The sequence below is a fragment of the Salmo trutta genome, chromosome 14, assembly GCF_901001165.1.
Source record: "Salmo trutta chromosome 14, fSalTru1.1, whole genome shotgun sequence".
Taxonomy (NCBI): domain Eukaryota; kingdom Metazoa; phylum Chordata; class Actinopteri; order Salmoniformes; family Salmonidae; genus Salmo; species Salmo trutta.
This window is the reverse complement of record NC_042970.1, coordinates 11,554,967-11,579,094: the sequence shown is the minus strand read 5'-3', so window position 1 is coordinate 11,579,094 and position 24,128 is coordinate 11,554,967. Positions and strand designations below refer to the sequence as shown.

Genomic DNA, 24,128 nt, shown 5'->3' with positions numbered 1-24,128 from the left:
GTCTGTCAGAATGGACTTTTTGTAACAGGTTAGGAGAGTTAACATAGCAGGTTAGGATAATTAGGTTAAGGTTAGGAAAAGAGTTAGGGTTGGCAAAAAGACCAAGATTTAACACCACATTTATATGGGGTTTGATCATCCTGGCCAAGTGGGTTGTTTATGTTTTAAGTTTAGGGGTGTGTCTTGGGGTAAAGTGGGCTGTAAAAGCTTCTGTTTAGGCTTTTGTCAGTGCTCAAATATGGCCGTCTCACTTCCATTAGACTGCAGATGAAGTTGTTTATGATGATGTGAAATAGCCCAGAGGTTGAATTTGGATATTGAGGACTTTATAACTCATCCTGATCCTCATACTCAATATAGTTTGCAAAAGTTCAATCATTAAGGTGTTCTGAATACTCACTAACTTAATACATTATGCAATATATAATTCAGTTTCCTATTCTATGTGCTTAGTGGGAATGTATGTTAGCGGTTATACATGTTATCATCATATCTTTTCTATTAGCCGTGGGAAATGTCATACACCTATTTACCTTATAACCTACAGTATGAGCATGGCACAATCATTTACATTACTCACGCTTGCTGTTTAACATATCTGCTTACTCTTACAATTATAACCTTTCTCAACCAATGGAAGTAACTCTTGCAATGTATTTGTGTGTCAAACTTACCCAAATTCTCGTAATTGCAATCACATCTGGCTCCGAGGATCTTCCCTCAAGAGACAAGGCCATTTCCCAAACTATTTAATAAAATGTCATATTGCATTCAGTCTCTGTTCTCAATTCAGTTAATCGTTAACTAGATTTAAATGCCTTAAGTAGCCTAAGCATACACACTAAAGCCAAAACATGTTTTTAAAATGATTTCAATTCAATATCTATTTTATTATAACATTTGCTAAGCTGCATGGCGGCAAAAGACAAAGGAGAGCGCTTATTTTTTTTACTTTTATTTTCCATTTTTTCACAGCAGAGATATTACAGACAAAGTAAAACTATGCCTCAATAACAACACCGTTACATGAACATCCTAAAACATGACAGCACCGATTTTACATATATTCTCAGCTTGGTAGACAAAAAACAAACAATAAATTACCACAGAATGTGGGAGGGTGTAGGACTGTGTCTATCCTACAGTAACAGCAGTTCAGTGGTCACTAGATGCATTTATATATATTTACAGCATCTTCACCTTTTAAAACTTTTTTTTTTTTTACTATTACTGTGATATATGGTCTTGTCTCACCTAGTTACCTTAAGACAGGGTTTCCCAAAGTCGGTCCTGGGTCCCCCCTGGGTGAACTTTTTTATTTTCTTCCCCCTAGCACTACATAGCTGATTGTTATAACCAACACATCAAACTTTGATTATTTGAAATCAGTTGTGTAGTGCTAAGCAAAAAACTAAAAACGTGCACCCGGGGGGGGCCTAGGACCTACTTTGGGAAACCTTGCCTTAAGATGAACGCAGTAAATGTAAGTCACTCTGGATAAGATCTAAATGTATATCACACTACATGGTTCTGTGTACATTACATGTCTGTCACTGAATGATCACTGCATGAGATTTCATTGTTCTCCCAAAGATGAATGAGTGAAAATTCTTGAGGGGTTAGGGGCTAATTAGAAACTCTATTCTGAAAGTGACCCTCTTAAGTTCAGAAACATGTGACATTGGAAGGAATGCAAAGTGAGTCACTAGGAGTGCGGTGTTGGTTTGGAATTGGGGGCACTGTTTGTGCATGTTCTTCATGTGCTTTCTCAGGGTCACCACATGACTAAAGCTTCTGCTGCACTGGCTGCACTGAAACAGTTTCCAGTTCTTTCCAATGTAATCCGTTGGTGGAGACTTCGTTTACTTGCTGAGACAAAGGATTTCTCACAAAAATGGCACTTATATGGTCTCTCCCCCGTGTGGTTCCTCATATGCACGGTCAGGCTGCTCGAGTGTTTGAAGCATTTGCCACATTCTTCGCACCGATACGGTTTCTCCGCTGTATGAGTCCTCATATGCTCTTTCAGGTTTTGCTGCTGCCTGAAGCCTTTGCCACATTTTTGGCACCAATATGGTCTCTCTCCTGTGTGGACACGCATATGCGTTCTCAGTTTAGCATTACAATGGAAACATTTGCCACAAATATGACAAAAAGGTTTTTCTGCAATGTGAGATTGTTGGTGTTCTATCATACATTGAGAAGAGTTCATGTTTTTTCCACACACACCACATATATGTTTCGCATCATTTGCATGTACTGTTTGCGCATGATTAATTAAAGCCACCAAAAATTTAAAAGACTTCCCACACACTTTGCAACAACAAGGAGCAGCATTGCCATGACTGGCTGATTTCTGATTGGGCAACACATCGGTTTTCCAGCCCTCTGCAGAGGTATTGGAATTTTGGCTCTCATTTGTCCGCATTCTCTTTGATTTGAGTAGCTTTAACACTGGTAGTAGCTTTAACACTGGCACCCCCCCATTAACATTTTCACTGACTTCACATTGAGCTCCATTTACTACAGGGAAGGGCGGAGAGTAACTGTTTGATTCTGTTCCTCTGTAAACCTCGCCATCAGGTTCAGTTTCCATCTCTGTAGTTGTGCTGAAGCATACTAAGTCCCTCTCTCTGGTCTGCGTTGTTAGGGTTTGGGAAAGATGTGAGGGCTGAGGGGGGTCCTGATCATAGTCATTTTTCACACAGGAAGGAATGAATATGAACTCTTTGATATCAGACTCCAGCCCCTGAAGCTGCTCTTCCTCCTGTCTGGTCATGATCTCCTCCGGTTCCTCTTTAATCTGTGTGTGCTCTGGGTCCTCCTGTTCCTCTTTAATCTGTGTGGGGTCTGAGTCCTCCTGCCCCAGACCTGGGCTCCACTCCTGCTCACAGTGCTGCTGCTCAGGGGGAACCTCCTCAGGGACAGGGACAGTGAGCTGCTGGGGTTCTGGAGTGATGGAGAAGGTAACATAAGGGAAATAGGCCAACATAAGATGTACAATACTTTGATACTGTTCATCTTATAGTCTGATACTAAGACTTGCGGGTGATTCCTCACGAAACTAGAACAAAACCATGATTTGGGGGATTTTCACAAAATGTAATCCATAGAAGGTTCCTTTTGGAAGAAGGATTCTTGAAATACACTGCTCCAAAAAATAAAGGGAACACTTAAACAACACAATGTAACTCCAAGTCAATCACACTTCTGTGAAATCAAACTGTCCACTTAGGAAGCAACACTGATTGACAATACATTTCACATGCTGTTGTGCAAATGGAATAGACAACAGGTGGAAATTCTAGGCAATTAGCAAGACACCCCCAATAAAGGAGTGGTTCTGCAGGTGGGGACCACAGACCACTTCTCAGTTCCTATGCTTCCTGGCTGATGTTTTGGTCACTTTTGAATGCTGGCGCTGCTTTCACTCTAGTGGTAGCATGAGACGGAGTCTACAACCCACACAAGTGTCTCAGGTAGTGCAGCTCATCCAGGATGGCACATCAATGCGAGCTGTGGCAAGGTTTGCTGTGTCTGTCAGCGTAGTGTCCAGAGCATGGAGGCGCTACCAGGAGACAGGCCAGTACATCAGGAGACGTGGAGGAGGCCGTAGGAGGGCAACAACCCAGTAGCAGGACCGCTACCTCCGCCTTTGTGCAAGGAGGAGCAGGAGGAGCACTGCCAGAGCCCTACAAAATTACCTCCAGCAGGCCACAAATGTGCAAGTGTCTGCTCAAACGGTCAGAAACAGACTCCATGAGGGTGGTATGAGGGCCCGACGTCCACAGGTGGGGGTTGTGCTTACAGCCCAACACCGTGCAGGACGTTTGGCATTTGCCAGAGAACACCAAGATTGGCAAATTCGCCACTGGCGCCCTGTGCTCTTCACAGATGAAAGCAGGTTCACACTGAGCACATGTGACAGACGTGACAGAGTCTGGAGACGCCGTGGAGAACGTTCTGCTGCCTGCAACATCCTCCAGCATGACCGGTATGGCGGTGGGTCAGTCATGGTGTGGGGAGGTATTTCTTTGGGGGGGCGCACAGCCCTCCATGTGCTCGCCAGAGGTAGCCTGACTGCCATTAGTTACCGAGATGAGATCCTCAGACCCCTTGTGAGACCATATACTGGTGTGGTTGGCCCTGGGTTCCTCCTAATGCAAGACAATGCTAGACCTCATGTGGCTGGAGTGTGTCAGCAGTTCCTACAAGAAGAAGGCATTGATGCTATGGACTGGCCCGCCCGTTCCCCAGACCTGAATCCAATTGAGCACATCTGGGACATCATGTCTCGCTCCATCCACCAACGCCACGTTGCACCACAGACTGTCCAGGAGTTGGCGGATGCTTTAGTCCAGGTCTGGGAGGAGATCCCTCAGGAGGCCATCCGCCACCTCATCAGGAGCATGCCCAGGCGTTGTAGGGAGGTCATACAGGCACGTGGAGGCCACACACACACACACACACACACTACTGAGCCTCATTTTGACTTGTTTTAAGGACATTACATCAAAGTTGGATCAGCCTGTAGTGTGGTTTCCACTTTAATTTTGATTGTGACTCCAAATCCAGACCTCCATGGGTTGATAAATTGGATTTCCATTGATTATTTTTGTGTGATTTTGTTGTCAGCACATTCAACTATGTAAAGAAAAAAGTATTTAATAAGATTATTTCATTCATTCAGATCTAGGATGTGTTATTTTAGTGTTCCCTTTATTTTTTTGAGCAGTGTATATCTTAAAGCATGATTAAGAAATAATGATTTGAAGTTGGAATATTGTAACAATTTGTCCTTAACCAGGCCTCTTATGACAATGTTTCATCTGTAGGTGCTACAAAGCAAAAGTGTCATTTGAAGCTTTACCGCTTGCTCTGTAATGAGTAGTATTTTATGTTCAACAATATATTGAAACATTTGCCATAAAATATGGTATATTTTCAATATTTATGTTTATATTTGTCAGTATTCATAAATTTAAGCAAATCGTTAGAAATGTAAATACTACTCATATTACAGAGCAAGCGGTAAAGTTACATATGTCACGTATGTTTACTCTGTAGCACCTACAAATGAAACAGTCTTAAAAGGAGGCCTGGGTAAGTCCAAAATGTCACAAAAAGCCTAGTCCACCTTCAATTAATCATTTCTGAATTAGAAAAACATTGTCGACGCAATGTGGAAATTTGTCTTTGGCTTCACCCCATCAAAACAGACATTAATACACCATCATGAGCATATTCTCAAAATCACGTTGTACTGTGTAAACCATACAAAGTGCTACAGTGCCATTGCAGATATATATATATATATATATATATATATATATATATATATATATATATATATATATATATATATATATATATATATATATATATAGTCATTGGTCTAAATCTGGTCTATTTCAAATCTCTCATTGATTGAGACAGGTGGGCTGCTACCTTAGCCCTTGATCATGACTCATTTCCATTACATGACACTAGAGTCATTGGACGAAGGCATCCAATGACTATGGGGGGGGGGGGGTGGAAGAGTTTGTTATGCTCCACAATGCTCAATCTGAACATTAACACACGTCGCTTGCGTAAGGTATTGGAAGTAGAAGGATTTTATCTTTCATATCAGCGAGAAATCATTGAAAAAAAAATGAAAAAAAAAGGTTAAATTGATACCCACATTGATAAGGTTAGTCTTCCCACATGGCCATATCTCCATGTTACAGAGCTTGTTTACGGAAAACAGACAGAAGACAAGAGGCGAACTACCTGTCTAAATGAGCTATCTAGCATGCTCTGAACAACTGTGTAAGCGTAACTCGGGAAGTGCAGGCCCCCATAGCTGTATGGATCTTTAACAGCTACAGTAAGTCTACCTTTCTTATTTGAAGGATTCTTTCTCGCTGACGAAAGTTAAAGGGCCATGTGTTTCAAAAGCCATTTCACAAGCGATGATTATTGACGTTCCGAAACGTTAAAACAGCGTTGGGATTGAAGTTCACGAGGCAGTCGTGGGAGAAGCAAATGTCTGAGAACTGCAGAGAGAAGGCAGAATGCCTCCTAGAGTTTGAGAGCTAGGTCCACCACAAAGTACCACATGTCATGATGACACTCAACTGTCTCGATCAATGAGTAAAACATTTTAAATATACAAGATGGTGGCGTAGACATCGTTGGACTACTTAATGGAGCAAAACAATTTAATAAAGGAGCATTTTCTAAATTCAAACGCAATTTGACAGACATTTTAGAAGATACTATCTTGGTTCTCGTTTCGACAAAATAATAAATAATGTAGCGCCAAGTTAAGGGTGGTTGACAGTTCTCTGTTCTGTGGGGAGCTTCTCAAACTCTGAATTAGGGTTGACCCCGCCCCCCCAAAAATATTGGTTGACCGAAAGTAATCTGTTCTTTCGACCAAGCGATTGGTTGAAATTTTTAAACGTGTACACTACCAGTCAAAAGTTTCAGAACACCTACTCATTCAAGGGTTTCTCTTTATTTTTACTGTTTTCTACATTGTAGAATAATATTGAAGACAACGAAACTATGAAATAACACATGGAATCATGTAGTAACCAAAATAAGTGTTACACAAATATTTTATATTTGAGATTCTTCAAATAGCCACCCTTTGCCTTGATGAAAGCTTTGCATACTCTTGGCATTCTCTCAACCAGCTTCACTTGGAATGCTTTCCCAACAGTATTGAGGGAGTTCCCACATATGCTGAGCACTTGTTGGCTGCTTTTCCTTCACTCTGCGGTCTGACTCATCCCAACCAACTCAATTTGGTTGCGGTCACCTCCCGAGTGGCGCAGTGGTCTAAGGCACTGCATCGCAGCGCGAGCTGTACCACTAGAGATCCTGGTACGAGTCCAGGCTCTACGCAACCGGGAGACCTATGGGGCGGCGCACAATTGGCCCAGCGTTGTCCGGGTTAGGGGAGGGTTTGGCCGGCAGGAATGTTCTTGTCGCATTGCACACTAGTGACTCCAGTGGTGGGCCGGGCGAAATGCACGCTGACACGGTCGCCAGGTGTTTCCTCCGACACATTGGCGAGGCAGGCTTCTGGGTTAAGCGGGCATTGTGTCAAGAAGCAGTGCGGCTTGGCTGGGTTGTGTTTCGGAGGACGCACGGCTCTCGACCTCCAACCTCTCCTGAGGCGAGTTGCAGCGATGGGACAAGACTAACAACCAATTGGATACCACGGAATTGGGGAGGAAAAAGGCTTAAAATAAAATTATTATTATTTGGTTGAGGTCGGGGGATTGTGGAGACCAGGTCATCTGATGCAGCACTCCATCACTTTCCTTATTTGGTAAAACAGCCCTTACACAGCCTGGAGAAGTGTTGGGTCATTGTCCTGTTGAAAAACACTATAGTCCCACTAAGCCCCGATGGGATGGCATATTGCTGCAGAATGCTGTGGTACCCATGCTTGTTAAGTGTAACTTGAATAAAAAATAAATAAAATCAGTGTCACCAGCAAAGCAACCCCACACCATAACACCACCTCCTCCATGCTTTACGGTGGGAAATACACATGCGGAGATCATCCGTTCACCAACACTGCATTTCACAAAGACAGCAGTTGGAACCAAAAATCTCTATTTGGACTCCAGACCAAAGGACAAATTTCCACCTGTCTAATGTCCATTGCTCATGTTTCTTGGCCCAAGCAAGTCTTGTTATTATTATTGGTGTCCGTTAGTGGTTTCTTTGCAGCAATTCAACCATGAAGTCCTGATTCATACAGTCTCCTCTGAACAGTTGAAGTTGAGATGTGTCGTTTACTTGAACTCTGTGAAGCATTTATTTAGGCTGCAATTTCTGAAGCTTGTAACTCTAATGAACTTATCCTCTGCAGCAGAGGTAACTCTGGGTCTTCCATTTCTGTGGCGGTCCTCATGTGAGCCAGTTTCAGCATAGCGCTTGATGGTTTTTGCGACTGCACTTGAAGAAACTTTCCAAGTTCTTGAAATGTTCCGTATTGACTGACCTTCATGTCTTAAAGTAATGATGGACTGTCGTTTCTCTTTGCATATTTGAACTGTTCTTGCCTGTTATGGGAATTATTCTATCCCAATTATAATAATTAACAATCAATAGGCCTTGACTAATTCCCAAGGTTTGTAAGACAATGGGTTAATAATTAGGCAAAGACTCAGCATCTGCAAAAAGTTCATACGGTTTATTCAGAGAACTTTCTGCCCAACATTAACAAAGAAGTTCATCTTATCCTCTCTCTCCGCTTACGCACACACCTCCACACAAACAGTAGATAACCTACGCACATACATACACACAAACAGTAGGTGAATAGTATCCCTCCCCGGACTTCTCACCACTGTTAATCACTATCCAGCGCTGCCTGTTCCTTTCCCCCGAGATTAAGGGAACATTACATTTACATTACATTTAAGTCATTTAGCAGACGCTCTTATCCAGAGCGACTTACAAATTGGTGCATTCACCTTATGATATCCTTATGAACCTTGAAGGCTACTCCCGGTCTCTTTTCACACACACACACACACACACACACATACATTTCTCTCCCTTCCGGGTCTCTACTAGACCTTATGGGACTAACGTTCAGTACTTTAATTATTCATTACCCATGCTACATAACTACTAATTAATAATGGATTCTTCATTCATTTACCTTTATTAGATAATTCTCTTATCATTGCCATAATATGGACTTGGTCTTTTCCAAAATAGGGCTCTCTTCTGTATACCCACCTACCTTGTCGTCACAACACAACTGATTGGTTCAAACACATTAAGAAGGAAAGAAATTCCACAAATTAACGTAAGGCACACCTGTTAATTGAAATGCATTCCAGGAGATTACCTCATGAAGCTGGTTGAGAGAATGCCAAGAGGGTGCAAAGCTTTCATCAAGAAAAAAAAAGTGGCTATTTGAAGAATCTTAAAAATATTTTGATTTGTTTAACACTTTTTTGGTTACTACAAGATTCCATATGTTATTTCAAAGTTGATGTCTTCACTATTATTCTACAATGTAGAAAATAGTAAAAATAAAGAAAAACCCTTGAATGAGTAGGTGTTCCAAAACTTTTGACCTATAGGGTGTTTCAGTATATGGAAAAATACACTGTTTTAATAAAATCAACTTTATGCATTGAGCTTGTCTGATGCTTAAAGCTTACAGTTTGATTAAATGCCTTGAGGGCGCCAGAGATCTAGAAGAAGAAAAACCTTAACCAACTATCCTCCTCCCGCTCCTGATGGCTTTGGCACCTTCTGCCGTTACCCTCCTGAAGTTGCCTGTAATAGGCAACATGAGGAGTCGGCAACCTTTCTCATGTGGAATGGCAATTTATCTTACAATTTCTACCGATCTGCGTGCCAGTTATGGTTTTCATATGCACTTTTTCGTGAAACAGTTATTTAATTTATAATAAACGTCTTCATGTCTCAAAATCATTCATGTGGTTAATTAAAATTATAAACCTAAAAAGTAACTTATTTTACCATTTCCAACTATGTAGAAATAGCCTACATAAAGCAAACAAATAAAAACATTGCAACCTGCAGGTAAAAAAAAACCCTGATAAAATATCCTATAAATCACATTGTTGCAGACAGGCCATGTGTAGCCAAACTTGAAACGTATAAAATATTCTGGGCCTTCAGAGTTTCCTGTGCCAGTAAGCTTGGGACAGACACAGCTGTAGGCTATTTGTGCAAGGGATAAGAAGCAGTGCTTGATTTGGGCAGGAGCTCACCGGAGACGAGTACCGGCACCTCAAATGTTCTACTGCTTGAGCTCCTGTTCCTCTTATAGAATATTAGCTCAAAAGTATTGTGGAGCTCCTGCACCTAAATATAAAAGAGTACCAGCACCCAAAATGAAAATCGGAACCTAGTCAAGCACTAATAAGAAGTAATCAGGTAGGCCTATTTTATGATGTTTCCATTGGATCAGAGCATGACATTTTTCCCTTTCACGCTGAGTGGTTATCAAAAGGGAGAGAGCTGGAAAGATTTTTCAAACACATTGAGGAAGTATTGTAATCCTCAATGGATGTAAAAACAGACTTAGTTTGCCTGCTGTTTGAGGTGAAGAAAACCTTACTTTGAGAAGGGAGGTGCATGACGATGCGGTACGGAGCTTGATTTGACCTCTGCATGCCTCGGGAGGCTGAGCAATTTCGTCACACCCTCCATATGGAGCCTACGACCACATTTCCGGATCAAGCATAAATTGTCTTTTAGTCTAGGCCTGCCTCTGCAATGGATTAGTTCACTGAGATGGGCACATATATACAGTGCATTCGGAAAGTATACAGACCCCTTGCCTTTTTCCAAATGTTACGTTACAGCCTTATTCTAAACTGGATTAAATATTTCCTCAATCTACACACAATTCCGCATAATGACAAAGCAAAAACAGGTTTAGAAGTTTTAGCAAATTTACTACATATCAAAAACTGAAATACCTTATTTACATAAGTATTCAGACCCTTTGCTATGAGACTAGAAGTTGAGCTCAGGTGCATCCCGTTTTCATTGATCATCCTTGAGATGTTTCTACAACTTGGAGTCCATATGTGGTAAATTCAAATGATTGGACATGATTTATAAAAAGCACACACCTGTCTATATAAAGGTCCCACAGTTGACAGTGCATGTCAGAGCAAAAAAACAAGCCATGAGGTCGAAGGAATTGTCTGTGGAGTTGAGAGACAGGATTGTATCAAGAAACAGATCTGGGGAAGGGTACCAAAAACATTTCTGCAGCATTGAAGGTCCCCAAGAACACAGTGGCCTACATCACTCTTAAAATGGAAGAAGTTTGGAACCACCACTTTCTAGAGCTGGCCGTCCGACGAAACTGAGCAATCGGGGGAGAAGCGCCTTAGTCAAGGAAGGATGTGACCAAGAACCCGATAGGAACTCTGGACCTCTGTCAGAGTGACCATGTGGAGAAACTTCCAGAAGGACAACCATCTCTGTAGCACTCCATCAATCAGGCCTTTATGGTAGAGTGGCCAGACGGAAGCCACTCCTCAGTAAAATGGAAATGACAGCCCGCTTGGAGTTTGCCAAGATGCACCTAAAGACTCAAACCATGAGGAATAAGATTCTCTGGTCTGATGAAACCAAGATTTAAGTCTTTGGCCTGAATGCCAAGCATCAGGTCTGGAGGAAACCTGGCACCATCCCTACGGTGAAGTATGGTGGTGGCAGTATCATGCTATGGGGATGTTTTTCAACAGCAGGGACTGGGAGACTAGTCAGGATCGAGGGAAAGATGAACGGAGCAAAGTACATAGAGATCATTTTTGTACTTTTGCCCCCTTTTCTCCCCAAATTGGTAGTTACAGTCTTGTCCCATCTCTGCAACTCCCGTACGAATTCGGGAGAGGCGAAGGTCAAGAGCCATGCATCCTATGAAACACGACCCTGCCAAGCCAGACTGCTACTTGATACACTGCTCACTTAACCCGGAAGCCAGCCTCACCAATGTGTCGGAGGAAAGAAATAGTACAACTGCCGACTGAAGTCAGCTTGCAGGGGGATGACCCGCCACAAGGTGTCGCTAGAGCATGATGGGACAAGGAAATCATGGCCAGCCAAACCCTCCCCTAACCCAGACAACGCTGGGCCAATTGTGCCTACAGAGAGATCCTTAATGAAAACTTGCTCCAGAGTGCTCAGGACCTTTGCCCCAGTCTAAGGTTCACCTTCCAACAGGACAACAACAGCACACAGCCAAGACAACGCAGGAGTGGCTTCAGGACAAGTCTCTGAACGTCCTTGAGTGGACCAGCCAGAGCCCGGACTTGAACCTGATCGAAGATCTCTGGAGAGACCTGAAAAAATAGCTATGCAGCGACGCTCCCCATCCAACCTGACAGAGATTGAGAGGATTTTTTTTTTAACCTTTATTTAACTAGGCAAGTCAGTTAAGAACAAATTCTTATTTTCAATGACGGCCTCGGAACAGTGGGTTAACTGCCTGTTTAGGGGCAGAACGACAGATTTGTACCTTGTCAGCTCGGGGATTCAAACGTGCAACCTTTTGGTTACTAGTCCAACGCTCTAACCACTAGGCTACCATGCCGCCCCAATGCAGAGAAGAATGAGAGAAACTCACCAAATACAGGTGTGCCAAGATTGTAGTGCCATGTCCAAGAAGACTCGAGGCTGTAATCGCTGCCAAAGGTGCTTCAACAAGTACTGAGTAAAGGGTCTGATTACTTAGGTAAATATGTTTTTTATTAATTTGTAAAAATGTCTAAACCTGTTTTTGCTTTGTCATTATGGAGTATTGGGTGTAGATTGATGAGAAAAAAAACAATTTAATCTGTTTTAGTATAAGGCTGTAACGTAAAAAAATGTGGAAAAGTCAAGTGGTCTGAATTAGATGTCAACCGATTAATCGGAATGGCCGATTAATTAGGGCCGATTTCAAGTTTTCATAACAATTGGAAATCAGTATTTTTGGATGCCGATTTGGCAAATTTTTTTTTTTTTTTTTAGACCATTATTTAACTAGGCAAGTCAGTTAACCTCTACGGGCTAGGGGGCAGCATTGAGAATTTTGGAAAAAATATGTGCCCATTTTTAACTGCCTCCTACACCAACTCAGAAGCTAGAATATGCATATTATTGTTAAGGTTTGGATAGAAAACACCCTAAAGTTTCTAAAACTGTTTGAATGGTGTCTGTGAGTATAACAGAACTCCTATGGCAGGCAAAAACCTGAGAAGGTTTCATGCAGGAAGTACCCTGTCTGACAAGGTGTTGTTGTTCTTGCTTCTGTTTATTGAAGAGTCAGGATCTTAGCTGTAACGTGACAATTCCTAGGGCTCCAATAGGCTCTCAGAACCCGGGAAAAACCTGAACGATGACGAGGCAGCCTCAGGCTGAAACACAGAATCCCCTTTTCCAAGTGTCCCATCAGAGGACAATTGAATTAGGCGCGTGCGTGATTCGACCCCGTGGAGTATTTTCCTTCGGCTGTTTAGCTAATTGCAGATTCCCGGTCGGAATATTATCGCTTTTCTACGAGATAAATTGCATAAAAATTGATTTTAAACAGCGGTTGACATGCTTCGAAGTACGGTAATGGAATATTTAGAAATGTTTTGTCACGTTCTGCGCCATGCGCACGACCGTGATTTAGCATTCTGATAGTGTCTAGAACGCACGAACAAAACGCCGCTGTTTGGATATAACGATGGATTATTTGGGACCAAACCTACATTTGTTATTGAAGTAGAAGTCCTGGGAGTGCATTCTGACGAAGAACAGGAAAGGTAAGACCATTTTTCTTATAGGAAATGTGATTTTGGTGAAGGCTAAACTGGGTGGGTGTCTAAATAGCTAGCCCGTGATGGCTGGGCTATGTACTTAGAATATTGCAAAATGTGCTTCATCCGAAAAGCTATTTTAAAATCAGACATATCGAGTGCATAGAGGAGTAATGTATCTATAATTCTTAAAATAATTGTTATGCTTTTTGTGAACGTTTATCGTGAGTAATTTAGCAAATTGTTAGTAAATTCCCCGGAAGTTTGCGGGGGGTATGCTTTTTCTGAACGTCACATGCTAATGTAAAAAGCTGGTTTTTGATATAAATATGAACTTGATTGAACAGACATGCATGTATTGTATAACATAATGTCCTAGGTGTGTCATCTGATGAAGATCATCAAAGGTTAGTGCTGCATTTAGCTGTCTTCTGGGTTTTTGTGACATTATATGCTAGCTTGAAAAATGGGTGTCTATTTCTGGCTGGGTACTCTGCTGACATAATCTAATGTTTTGTTTTCGTTGTAAAGCCTTTTTGAAATCGGACAGTGTGGTTAGATTAACGAGAGTCTTGTCTTTAAATAGCTGTAAAATAGTCATATGTTTGAGAAATTTAAGTAATAGCATTTCAAAGGTTTTGAAAATCGCGCCACAGGATTCAACTGGCTGTTACGTAGGTGGGACGATTTGGTGCCACCTAGCCCAGAGAGGTTAAATGTAAAAGGTAGGCAGCAGCAGGCTCGTAAGCATTCATTGAAACAGCACTTTCGTGCGTTTGCCAGCAGCCCTTCGCAATGCATTGCGTTGCTTATGACTTCAAGCCTGTCAACTCCCAAGATTAGGCTGGTGTAACCGATGTTAAATGGCTAGCTAGTTAGCCGGGTGCGAGCTAATAGCGTTTCAAACGTCACTCGCTCTGAGACTTGGGAGTAGTTGTTCCCCTTCCTCTACATGGGTAGCGCTGCTTCGAGGGTGGCTGTTGTCGATGTGTTCCTGGTTCGAGCCCAGGTAGGAGCGAGGAGGGGGACGGAAGCTATACTGTTACACTGGCAATACTAAAGTGCCTATAAGAACATCCAATAGTCAAAGGTATATGAAATACAAATTGTATAGAGAGAAATAGTCCTATAATTCCTATAATAACTACAACCTAAAACTTCTTACCTGGGAATATTGAAGACTCATGTTAAAAGGAACCACCAGCTTTCATATGTTCTCATGTTCTGAGCAAGGAACTTACACGTTAGCCTTTTTACATGGCACATATTGCACTTTTACTTTCTTCTCCAACACTTTGTTTTTGCATTATTTAAACCAAATTGAACATGTTTCATTATTTATTTGAGGCTAAATAGATTGATATATTATATTCAGTTAAAATAAGTGTTAATTCAGTATTGTTGTAATTGTCATTATTACAAATCGGCCGATTTAAATCGGTATCGGCTTTTTTTGGGCCCTCCAATAATCGGTATCGGCGTTAAAATCATAATCGGTCGACCTCTAGTCTGAATACTTTCTGAATGCACTGTATATACAGTTGAAGTCGGAAGTTTACATACACTTAGGTTGGAGACATAAAAACTTATTTTTCAACCACTCCACAGACTGTGCCTTTAAAACAGCTTGCAAAATTCCTGAAAATGAAAGTCATGGCTTTGGAAGCTTCTGAATTAATTAATTGCAATTCATCTGATCACTCTTCATAACATTCTGGAGTATATGCAAATTGCCATCATACAAACTGAGGCAGCAGACTTTGAAAATTAATATTTGTGTCATTCTCAAAACGTTTGGCCACGACTGTACAATTGAAGTTGGAAGTTTACATTCACTAAGTTGACTGAAAATTCCAGAAAATTATGTAATGGCTTTAGAAGCTTCTGATAGGCTAATTGACATAATTTGAGTCAATTGGAGGTGTACCTGTGGATGTATTTCAAGGCCTACCTTCAAACTCAGTGCCTCTTTGCTTGACATCCTTGGAAAATCAAAAGAAACCAGTCAAGACCACAGAAAAATAAATTGTAGACCTCCACAAGTCCGGCTCATCCTTGGGAGCAATTTCCAAATGCCTGAAGGTACCACGTTCATCTGTACAAACAATAGTATGCAGGTATAAACACCATGGGACCACGCAGCCCTCATAGCTTCCCACATTAAGTTGCTTGAATTTTGGCCCTTTTCTCCTGACAGAGCTGGTGTAACCGAGTCAGGTTTCTAGGCACACGCTTTTTCAGTTCTGCTCACAAATTCTCTATAGGCTGGAGGTCAGGGCTTTGTGATGGCCTCTCCAGTACCTTGACTTTGAAAGTATGCTTGGGGTCAATGTCCATTTGGAAGACCCATTTGCGACCAAGCTTTAACTTCCTGACTGATGCCTTGAAATGTTGCTTCAATATATCCACATCATTTTCCATCCTCATTATGTCATCTATTTTGTGTAGTGCACCAGTCCCTCCTGCAGCAAAGCACCCCCACGATTCACGGTTGGGATGGTATTCTTCAGCTTGCAACACCATCCCAACCGTGAAGCACTCCCCCCTTTTCTTCCAAACATAATGATGGTCATTATGGCCAAGCAGTTCTATTTTTGTTTCATCAGACCAGAGGACATTTCTCCAAAGAGTACGATCTTTGTCCCCATGTGCAGTTGCAAACCGTAGTCTGGCTTTTTTATGGCAGTGTCTTCCTTGCTGTGCGGCCTTTCAGGTTATGTCGATATAGGACTCGTTTTACTGTGGCTATAGATACTTTTGTACCCGTTTCCTCAAGCATCTCCACAAGGTCCTTTGCTGTTGTAAAGGGATTGATTTGCACTTTTCACACCAAAGTACGTTCATCTCTGGGAGACAAAATGCGTCTCCTTCCTGAGCGGTATGACAGCTGCATGGTCCCATTGTGTTTATACCTGCGTACTATTGTTTGTGCAGATGAACGTGGTACATTCAGGCATTTGGAAATTGCTCCCAAGGATAAACCAGACTTGTGGAGGTCTACAATGTTTTTTCTGAGGTATTTGCTGATTTCTTTTGATTTTCCAAGGATGTCAAGCAAAGAGGCACTGAATTTGAAGGTAGGCCTTGAAATACATCCATAGTTAAACTTCCAATTGACTCAAATTATTTCAATTAGCCTATCAGAAGCTTCTACATCATTTTCTGGAATTTTTCAAGCTCTTTAAAAGGCACAGTCAACTTAGTGTATGTAAACTTCTGACCCACTGGAATTGTGATACAGTGAATTATAAGTGAAATAATCTGTCTGTAAACAATTGTTGGAAAAAAACTTGTCATGCACAAAGTAGATGTCCTAACTGACTTGCCAAAACTATAGTTTGTGAACAAGAAATTTGTGGAGTGGTTGAAAAATGAGTTTTAATGACTCCAACCTAAGTGTATGTAAACTTACGACTTCAACTGTATGATGAACAGAGAGTAGCAGTAGCGTAAAAGAGGGGTTGGCGGGTGGTGGGACAATGCAGTTAGCCAATGTGCAGGAGCACTGGTTGGTCGGGCCAATTGAGGTAGTACGTACATGAATGTATCGTTAAAGTGACCATGCATATATGATAAACAGAGTAGCAGCAGCGTAAAAGAGGGGTTGGGTGGGGCACACAATGCAAATAGTCCAGGTAGCCATTTGATTACCTGTTCAGGAGTCTTATGGCTTTGGGGTTAAAGCTGTTGAGAAGCCTTTTTGTCCTAGACTTGGCCCTCCGGCACCGCTTGCCATGCGGTAGTAAAGAGAACAGTCTATGACTGGGGTGGCTGGGATCTTTGACAATTTTTAGGGCCTTCCTCTGACACTGCCTGGTGTAGAGGTCCTGGATGGCAGGCAACTTAGCCCCAGTGATGTACTGGGCCATATGCACTGCCCTCTGTGGTGCCTTGCGGTCGGAAGCCAAGCAACTGCCGTACCAGGCAGTGATGCAACCAGTCAGGATGCTCTCGATGTTGCAGCTGTAGAACCTTTTGAGGATCTCAGGACCCATGCCAAATCTTTTTAGTTTCCTGAGGGGGAATAGGCTTTGTCGTGTCCTCTTCACGACCGTCTTGGTGTGTTTTGACCATTCTAGTTTGTTGGTGATGTGGACACCAAGGAACTTGAAGCTCTCAACCTGCTCCACTACAGCCCCGTCGATGAGAATGGGGGCGTGCTCGGTCCTCCCTTTCCTGTAGTCTACAATCATCTCCTTAGTCTTGGTTACATTGAGGGATAGGTCGTTATTCTGGCACCACCCGGCCAGGTCTCTAACCTCCTCCCTATAGGCTGTCTCGTCATTGTCGGTGATCAGGCCTACCACTGTTGTGTTGTCTGCAAACTTAATGATTGTGTTGGAGTCGTGCCTGGCCATGCAGTCGTGGGTGAACAGGGAGTACAGGAGGGGACTGAGCACGCAGCCCTGGGGGGCTCCAGTGTTGAGGATCAGTGTGTCAGATGTGTTGCTACCTACCCTCACCACCTGGGGGCAGCTCATCAGGAAGTCCAGGATCCAGTTGCAGAGGGAGGTGTTTAGTCCCAGGATCCTTGGCTTAGTGATGAGCTTCGAGGGTACTATGAGCTGAGCTGTAGTCAATGAATAGCATTTTCACATAAGTGTTCCTTTTGTCCAGTGGAGCACACGTCCTGGTAATCCGTCTGGCCCCGCAGCCATGTGTATGTTGACCTGTTTAAAGTTCTTACTCACGTCGGCTACGGAGAGCGTGATCACACAGTCGTCCGGAACAGTTGATGCTCTCATGCATGCCTCAGTGCAGCTTTCCTCGAAGCATGCATAAGTGATTTAGCTCGTCTGGTAGGCTTGTGTCACTAGGCTTGTGTCACGCAGCTCGCGGCTGTGCTACCCTTTTTAGTCTGTAATAGTTTGCAAGCCCTGCCACATAATTCGAGCATCAGAGCCGGTGTAGTATGATTCAATCTTAGCCCTGTATTGACACTTTGCCTGTTTGATGGTTCGTCGCAGGGCATAGCAGGATTTCTTGTAAGCTTCCGGGTTAGTCCCACTCCTTGAAAGCGGCATCTCTAGCCTTTAGCTCAGTGTGAATGTTGCCTGTAATCCATGGCTTCTGGTTAGGGTATGTACGTATAGTCTTAGTGGAGACAACGTCCTCGATGCACTTATTGATAAAGCCAGTGACTGGTGTGGTGTACTCCTCAATGCCATCGGAAGAATCCCAGAACATGTTCCAGTCTGTGATAGCAAAACAGTCCTGTAGTTTAGCATCTGCTTCGTCTGACCACTTTTTTTATTGACCGAGTCACTGGTGCTTCCTGCTTTAATTTTTGCTTGTAAGCAGGAATCAGGAGGATAGAGTTGTGGTCGGATTTACCAAATGGAGGGCGAGGGAGAGCTTTGTACGCGTCTCTGTGTGTGGAGTACAGGTGAGAGAGAATTTTTTTCCCTCTGGTTTGCACATTTAACATGTTGATAGAAATTTGGTAGAAATTATTTAAGTTTCCCTGCATTAAAGTCTCTGGCCACTTGGAGCGCCGCCTCTGGGTGAGTGGTTTCCTGTTTGCTTATTTCCTTATACAGCTGACTGAGTGCGGTCTTAGTGCCAGCATCTGTCTGTGGTGGTAAATAAACAGCCACGAAAAGTGTAGCTGAGAACTCTCTAGGCAAGTAGTGTGGCCTGCAATTTATCACAATATACACTCTACTTCAGGCGACCAAAATCTAGAGACTTCCTTAGATTTCGTACACCAGCTGTTTACAAATATGCAGACCGCCCCCCCTCGTCTTACCGGAGTGTGCTGTTCTATCCTGCCGGTGCAGCGTATATCCCACTAGCTGAATATCCATGTTGTCATTCAACCACGATTCCGTGAAACATAGGATATTACAGTTTTTGATGTCCCATTGGTAGGATATTCGTGATCGTACCTCGTCTAATTTATTGTCCAGTGATTGCACGTTGGCCAGTAATATAGACTGTAATGGCAGCTTTCCCACTCGCCTCCTGCGGGTCCTCACGAGGCATCCTGCTCTGTGTCCTCTGTACCTGCGTCTCCTCCTCTTGCAAATAGCGGGGATGTTGGCCCTGTCGGGTTTTTGGAGAATGTCCTGTGCTTCCTGCTTGTTGAAGAAAACATCTTTGTCTAATCCGAGGTGAGTGATCGCTGTCCTGATATCCAGAAGCTCTTTTTTGCCGTAAGATACGGTTGCAGAAACATTATATACCAAATAAGTTACAACTAACGCAAAAAAAACCCCACATAATAGCACAATTGGTTGGGTGCCCGTAAAACTGCTGCCATTTCTTCCGGCGCCATTTTGCTGAGCCATCGAAGTGGAGTGGGACAACATTCCACAGGCCACAATCAATAGCCTGATCAACTATGCGAAGGAGATGCCACGCTGCATGAGGCAAATGGTGGTCACACCAGATATTGACTGGTTTTCTGATCCACTCCCCTACCTTACTTTTTATTTTTATTTTATCTGTGACCAACAGATGCATATCTGTATTCTTACTCATGTGAAATCCATAGCTTAGGGCATTATTTATTTATTTTAATTGACAGACTTCCTTATATGAACTGTAACTCAGTAAAATCTTTAATTGTTGCATGTTGCATTTTTATTGAGAATATTTAACCTAAACCCCTCCTTGGCCTGAACACTTGAATGAATGAAAATATATATACTACCCTTTACCCAAAATAATAAAAACAAAGTGGATAGGAGAGAACATGTCTACTGTTTACATCTCACTTCTTGGACAGACCAGAGCATTAGATCATTTTACTTTAGCTGAATCTTATTTTAATGCTATAAAAATTACCAAAATTAGAGGCTAAGAATGGACAGAGACATAGGCCTGTGTTTAACTTATACAATGCCAAATCAGTGTGTCATGTTTGCAACGAAACTGTCTTTGTTTGCAAATAATAGGGATCTGTGCATGGTATTTTCAAAAAGTCAGGCCTACCCTTCCACCCCAGACAGAGTAGGCCTACCGACGCAGAAAAATGTAAGATTAACTGCTGGCTACACTTCTTCCATGGCTTACAAGTGCTTCCCTAAAAGCTGTCAGGGTTTAAACATATATTGTACAGAAAGTAAATATCTTAATGAATTGATAATGACAGAATTACATTACTTGCCAAGCAAAAATCAGCCTTTGAATGTCAAAGAAGCAAAACAATGATATCCCCATATGCATCAGAGTCACGTCTTTCCCGGGTATTTTACAGCTTGTTTGTAGCATAAAAGCATTGCGCACCAAAGCCTGTTATAGATCACTTTATATAATCGGATCCATTTTATTTTCTTCAAAATGCTAATCTAACAAGGGGTAGGCCTGTGATTTTGGGGGCATTTTCTTTAATAAAAAAGGTAGGCCTGTGGCATACCATCTCATACCCCTCAATTAGAGTCTTGGCTTTAACAGCCCTTCACTGACATGGAGGTAGGCTATTTAAAGAGTGCATGGTGGGTGGAAGAATTGACTGACAAATCAATGGATATAGCAGCCTGTAGCCCAATTTCATCCGTCAAAAAGCTAGGCCTACCTCATTTCTTAAATTAGAAGAAATAAGCTCCAACATAAAGCCCTCTTGTTCAGTCTAATTAAAATGAAGACTGTTGAAATGAATTCTGTCTACTTTCAGCACCACGAGCTGTCTATTTCCGCAGCTGCTGCTTTATGTTTCAGCACCACAATGTAAGTTATTGACTTCACAATAACTCTGATAAATACATAATGGGCAAGAAAGTGTTTTTGATCAAATAAATGATAGAAGTAGCAAGCTATCAAAGTTGACCTCTGTTCCTCCTCCTCAAACTGAACAGAATATAGGCTATAGTCTAGTCCACGAGCAAGAAAATAAAATATATTTACGTTAGAAACCTTTGACTCTCCTTATCTGCCACCTACGCAGCACAGTCAATGGTTAAGCAGCAACACAGTCAATGGTTAAGCAGCAACACAGTCAATGGTTAAGCAGCAACACAGTCAATGGTTAAGCAGCAACACAGTCAATGGTTAAGCAGCAAGAAAATAAAATATATTTACGTTAGAAACCTTTGACTCTCCTTATCTGCCACCTACGCAGCACAGTCAATGGTTAAGCAGCAACACAGTCAATGGTTAAGCAGCAACACAGTCAATGGTTAAGCAGCAACACAGTCAATGGTTAAGCAGCAACACAGTCAATGGTTAAGCAGCAACACAGTCAATGGTTAAGCAGCAACACAGTCAATGGTTAAGCAGCAACGCAGTCAATGGTTAAGCAGCAAGAAAATAAAATATATTTACGTTAGAAACCTTTGACTCTCCTTATCTGCCACCTACGCAGCACAGTCAATGGTTAAGCAGCAACACAGTCAATGGTTAAGCAGCAACACAGTCAATGGTTAAGCAGCAACACAGTCAATGGTTAAGCAGCAACACAGTCAATGGTTAAGCAGCAACACAGTCAATGGTTAAGCAGCAACACAGTCAATGGTTAAGCAGCAACACAGTCAATGGTTAAGCAGCAACACAGTCAATGGTTAAGCAGCAACACAGTCAATGGTTAAGCAGCAACACAAAAACGTTTTTGATTAGCTGAGCAGGCTGGGGCTCAGGGTTGGACTATCCATGCAGCCTAGTTTTATTTACATGACCCCAACAGCTCTTAGAAATATAACTGCGCTTCTCCGAGCATGCACTTTGTAGCCTATATGCTATGGATCATTTGATTGAGACCACGCTAAATAGCTTAGAGGCGCACTTGACATGGCGCTCCAGCAGAGAATCATGAGGGGCAGCATCGATGTACAAAACATTAAGGGCACCTTCCTAATACTGAGTTGCACCTCCCCTTTAGCCATCATACAGTCTCAATTCGTCTGGGCATGGACTCTACAAGGTGTCAAAAAAGTTCCACCGGGATGCTAGCTCATGTTAACGCCAATGCCTCCCACAGTTGTGTCAAGTTGGCTGGATGTCCTTTGGGTGGTGGACCATTCTTGATACACTGGAAACTGTCGAGCGTGAAAAACCCAGCAGCGTGGCAGTTCTTGACACAAACCAATACGCCTGGCAGTTACTACCATACTCGTTCATTGTTGCATTTCTTTTTGCACTTAAATATTTTGTCTTGACCATTCACCAATTGTCTCAAGGCTTAAACATCCTTATTTAACCTGTCTCCTCCCCTTCATCTACACTGACTGAAGTGGATTTAACAAATGACATCAATAAGTTAGAGCTTTCACCTGATCAGTCTATGTCACGGAAAGACATGATAGACTACCCTTAATGTGTCCTTAATGTTTTGTACACTCAGCGTATAGGCTAATAAGCAAATAATTCTAAAACACTGATCAATATTGACATTTCATAATTACAAATAACATGACCCTCCCCTGGATTAGATTTAAATAAAAAACACGTGACCCTCCCCAGTCAGTCAGTCAGTCAGTCAGTCAGTCAGTTAGCTAGCTAGCTACAAACCTGTTTTATGTAATCTTATCTCTGGTTTGTAAACAGAATCCAGTAGTCTTTGTAGTCGTTGGCTCTCCTCGTTTGAGCGGGACATTTCTTCCTCATACACTGTTATCATTTTCTCCACTGCCCCAAATATCTCCACAGCCACCGCTGTTAATTTCTGAGTAAGAAACGCATTCAACACCTGTAGTTTGGACATTTTCAGTAGCGTGAAAGACGAGCAGACGACCTCAAATAAGTGTCTCGTCAGCAACACAAAAAAAATACTTCCGGGTCACGGAATTTCGCACATTTTCCAAATAAAAGCATCCTCACGGAAAAGTCGGAAAGGCTCCATTCTTCTTCGGTGAGGTTTATCTGCGGTTGGCATCCAACGTTATGGTGCATTACCGCCACCTACAGTACTGGAGTGTGGGCCAGAGACGGGGAGAAACGAAATATTACCAACCAGCCCGTTGCACTTAAAAAAATATAACTAAATATTTTAGACATTCCCCTCAAAATACTCTTTAAACTAATGTCCTATATCCCCTTCTCCCTCATGCTAGACCCCAACCTCTCTCTTTCCCTCTGATACTGCCCACTGTGGCAATACATGCTCCATGGTCTCTGTTTCCTGGCAATAATCACACTTTCCTGTTAGATGCGTTCCTATCACATTTAAGTTCTTATTCAACCGGCTGTGTCCCACCCATAATCTTGTAAAAAATAGCCTCCTCTCTGCCCTTAGTATCTCTATTCCACTACTCCTGCCATCTCTGCACCATCACTGTCCATATCAGGCTTTTTGCCTCTGCCTTGCTCATTGAAACTACAACATCAACATCCCCACTACTAAGTGCTTATTTAGCCAGTACATCAACTGCCTTGTTCCCCTCCACATCAGCTGGGACCCAAGTAAATCCTATCTGTGTACCCATCTGTCTAATCCTTCCATGGGTTTGTAGCACCTCATTAAGCAGGTCTTGTCTGCTACATGAGCTAAAGGACTGGAGACTCATCAACACTGCACATGAATCAGAGCAAATAGCTACTACTAACGACTTACTCCATCCACTGCAAGGCCAACAGTATGGCCAGCTAGTCTCTCCAACACTTCTAGATCAACTACTGGAGGCGGGAGTAGCCGTGGTGCATTTACACGAATAGCTACCATTGGACTAAACTTCCTTCTATACAATGCCATCTCCTTCACCTGGGTATTACCCACCCACCCAAAGCTTGTATTCTATCTTTCCTCATGTTCTCAGCATGCCTGTAAAATCCCTTTCGCAGGGTGAGACACCCTATGTCCCTGTAGGTTGACCCAATAATTATTTCCCAGCTGCTGTCTCAAAATCTGCAATGGCATATCACCCATCTCCACTTGTAGTGCAGCCACTGGGGAGGCCC

The 24,128-nt window shown here is 42.5% G+C and overlaps 1 protein-coding gene across 1 annotated transcript; it reads right to left on the bottom strand.

The window, feature by feature from the left end:
- Nucleotides 1-939: 939 nt before the first annotated feature.
- Nucleotides 940-23,122, bottom strand: LOC115207388 (zinc finger protein 287). Its single transcript, XM_029774428.1, has 2 exons — nt 22,743-23,122; nt 940-2,949 (listed from the first exon to the last, which is right to left on the bottom strand). The coding sequence occupies exons 1-2, from the start codon at nt 22,933-22,935 to the stop codon at nt 1,775-1,777; spliced, it is 1,368 nt and encodes a 455-aa protein (XP_029630288.1). The 5' UTR covers nt 22,936-23,122; the 3' UTR covers nt 940-1,774.
- Between the last annotated feature and the right edge of the window lie 1,006 nt (nt 23,123-24,128).

Bases quoted from the DNA above. Each gene is read 5' to 3' on its own strand.
- LOC115207388 (XM_029774428.1), bottom strand. From the start codon at position 22,935: ATGTCCAAACTACAGGTGTTGAATGCGTTTCTTACTCAGAAATTAACA. The intron at 2,950-22,742 runs GTTTGTAGCTAG...CCATCACTCCAG, and splicing joins GATAAGATTACATAAAACAG to AACCCCAGCAGCTCACTGTC.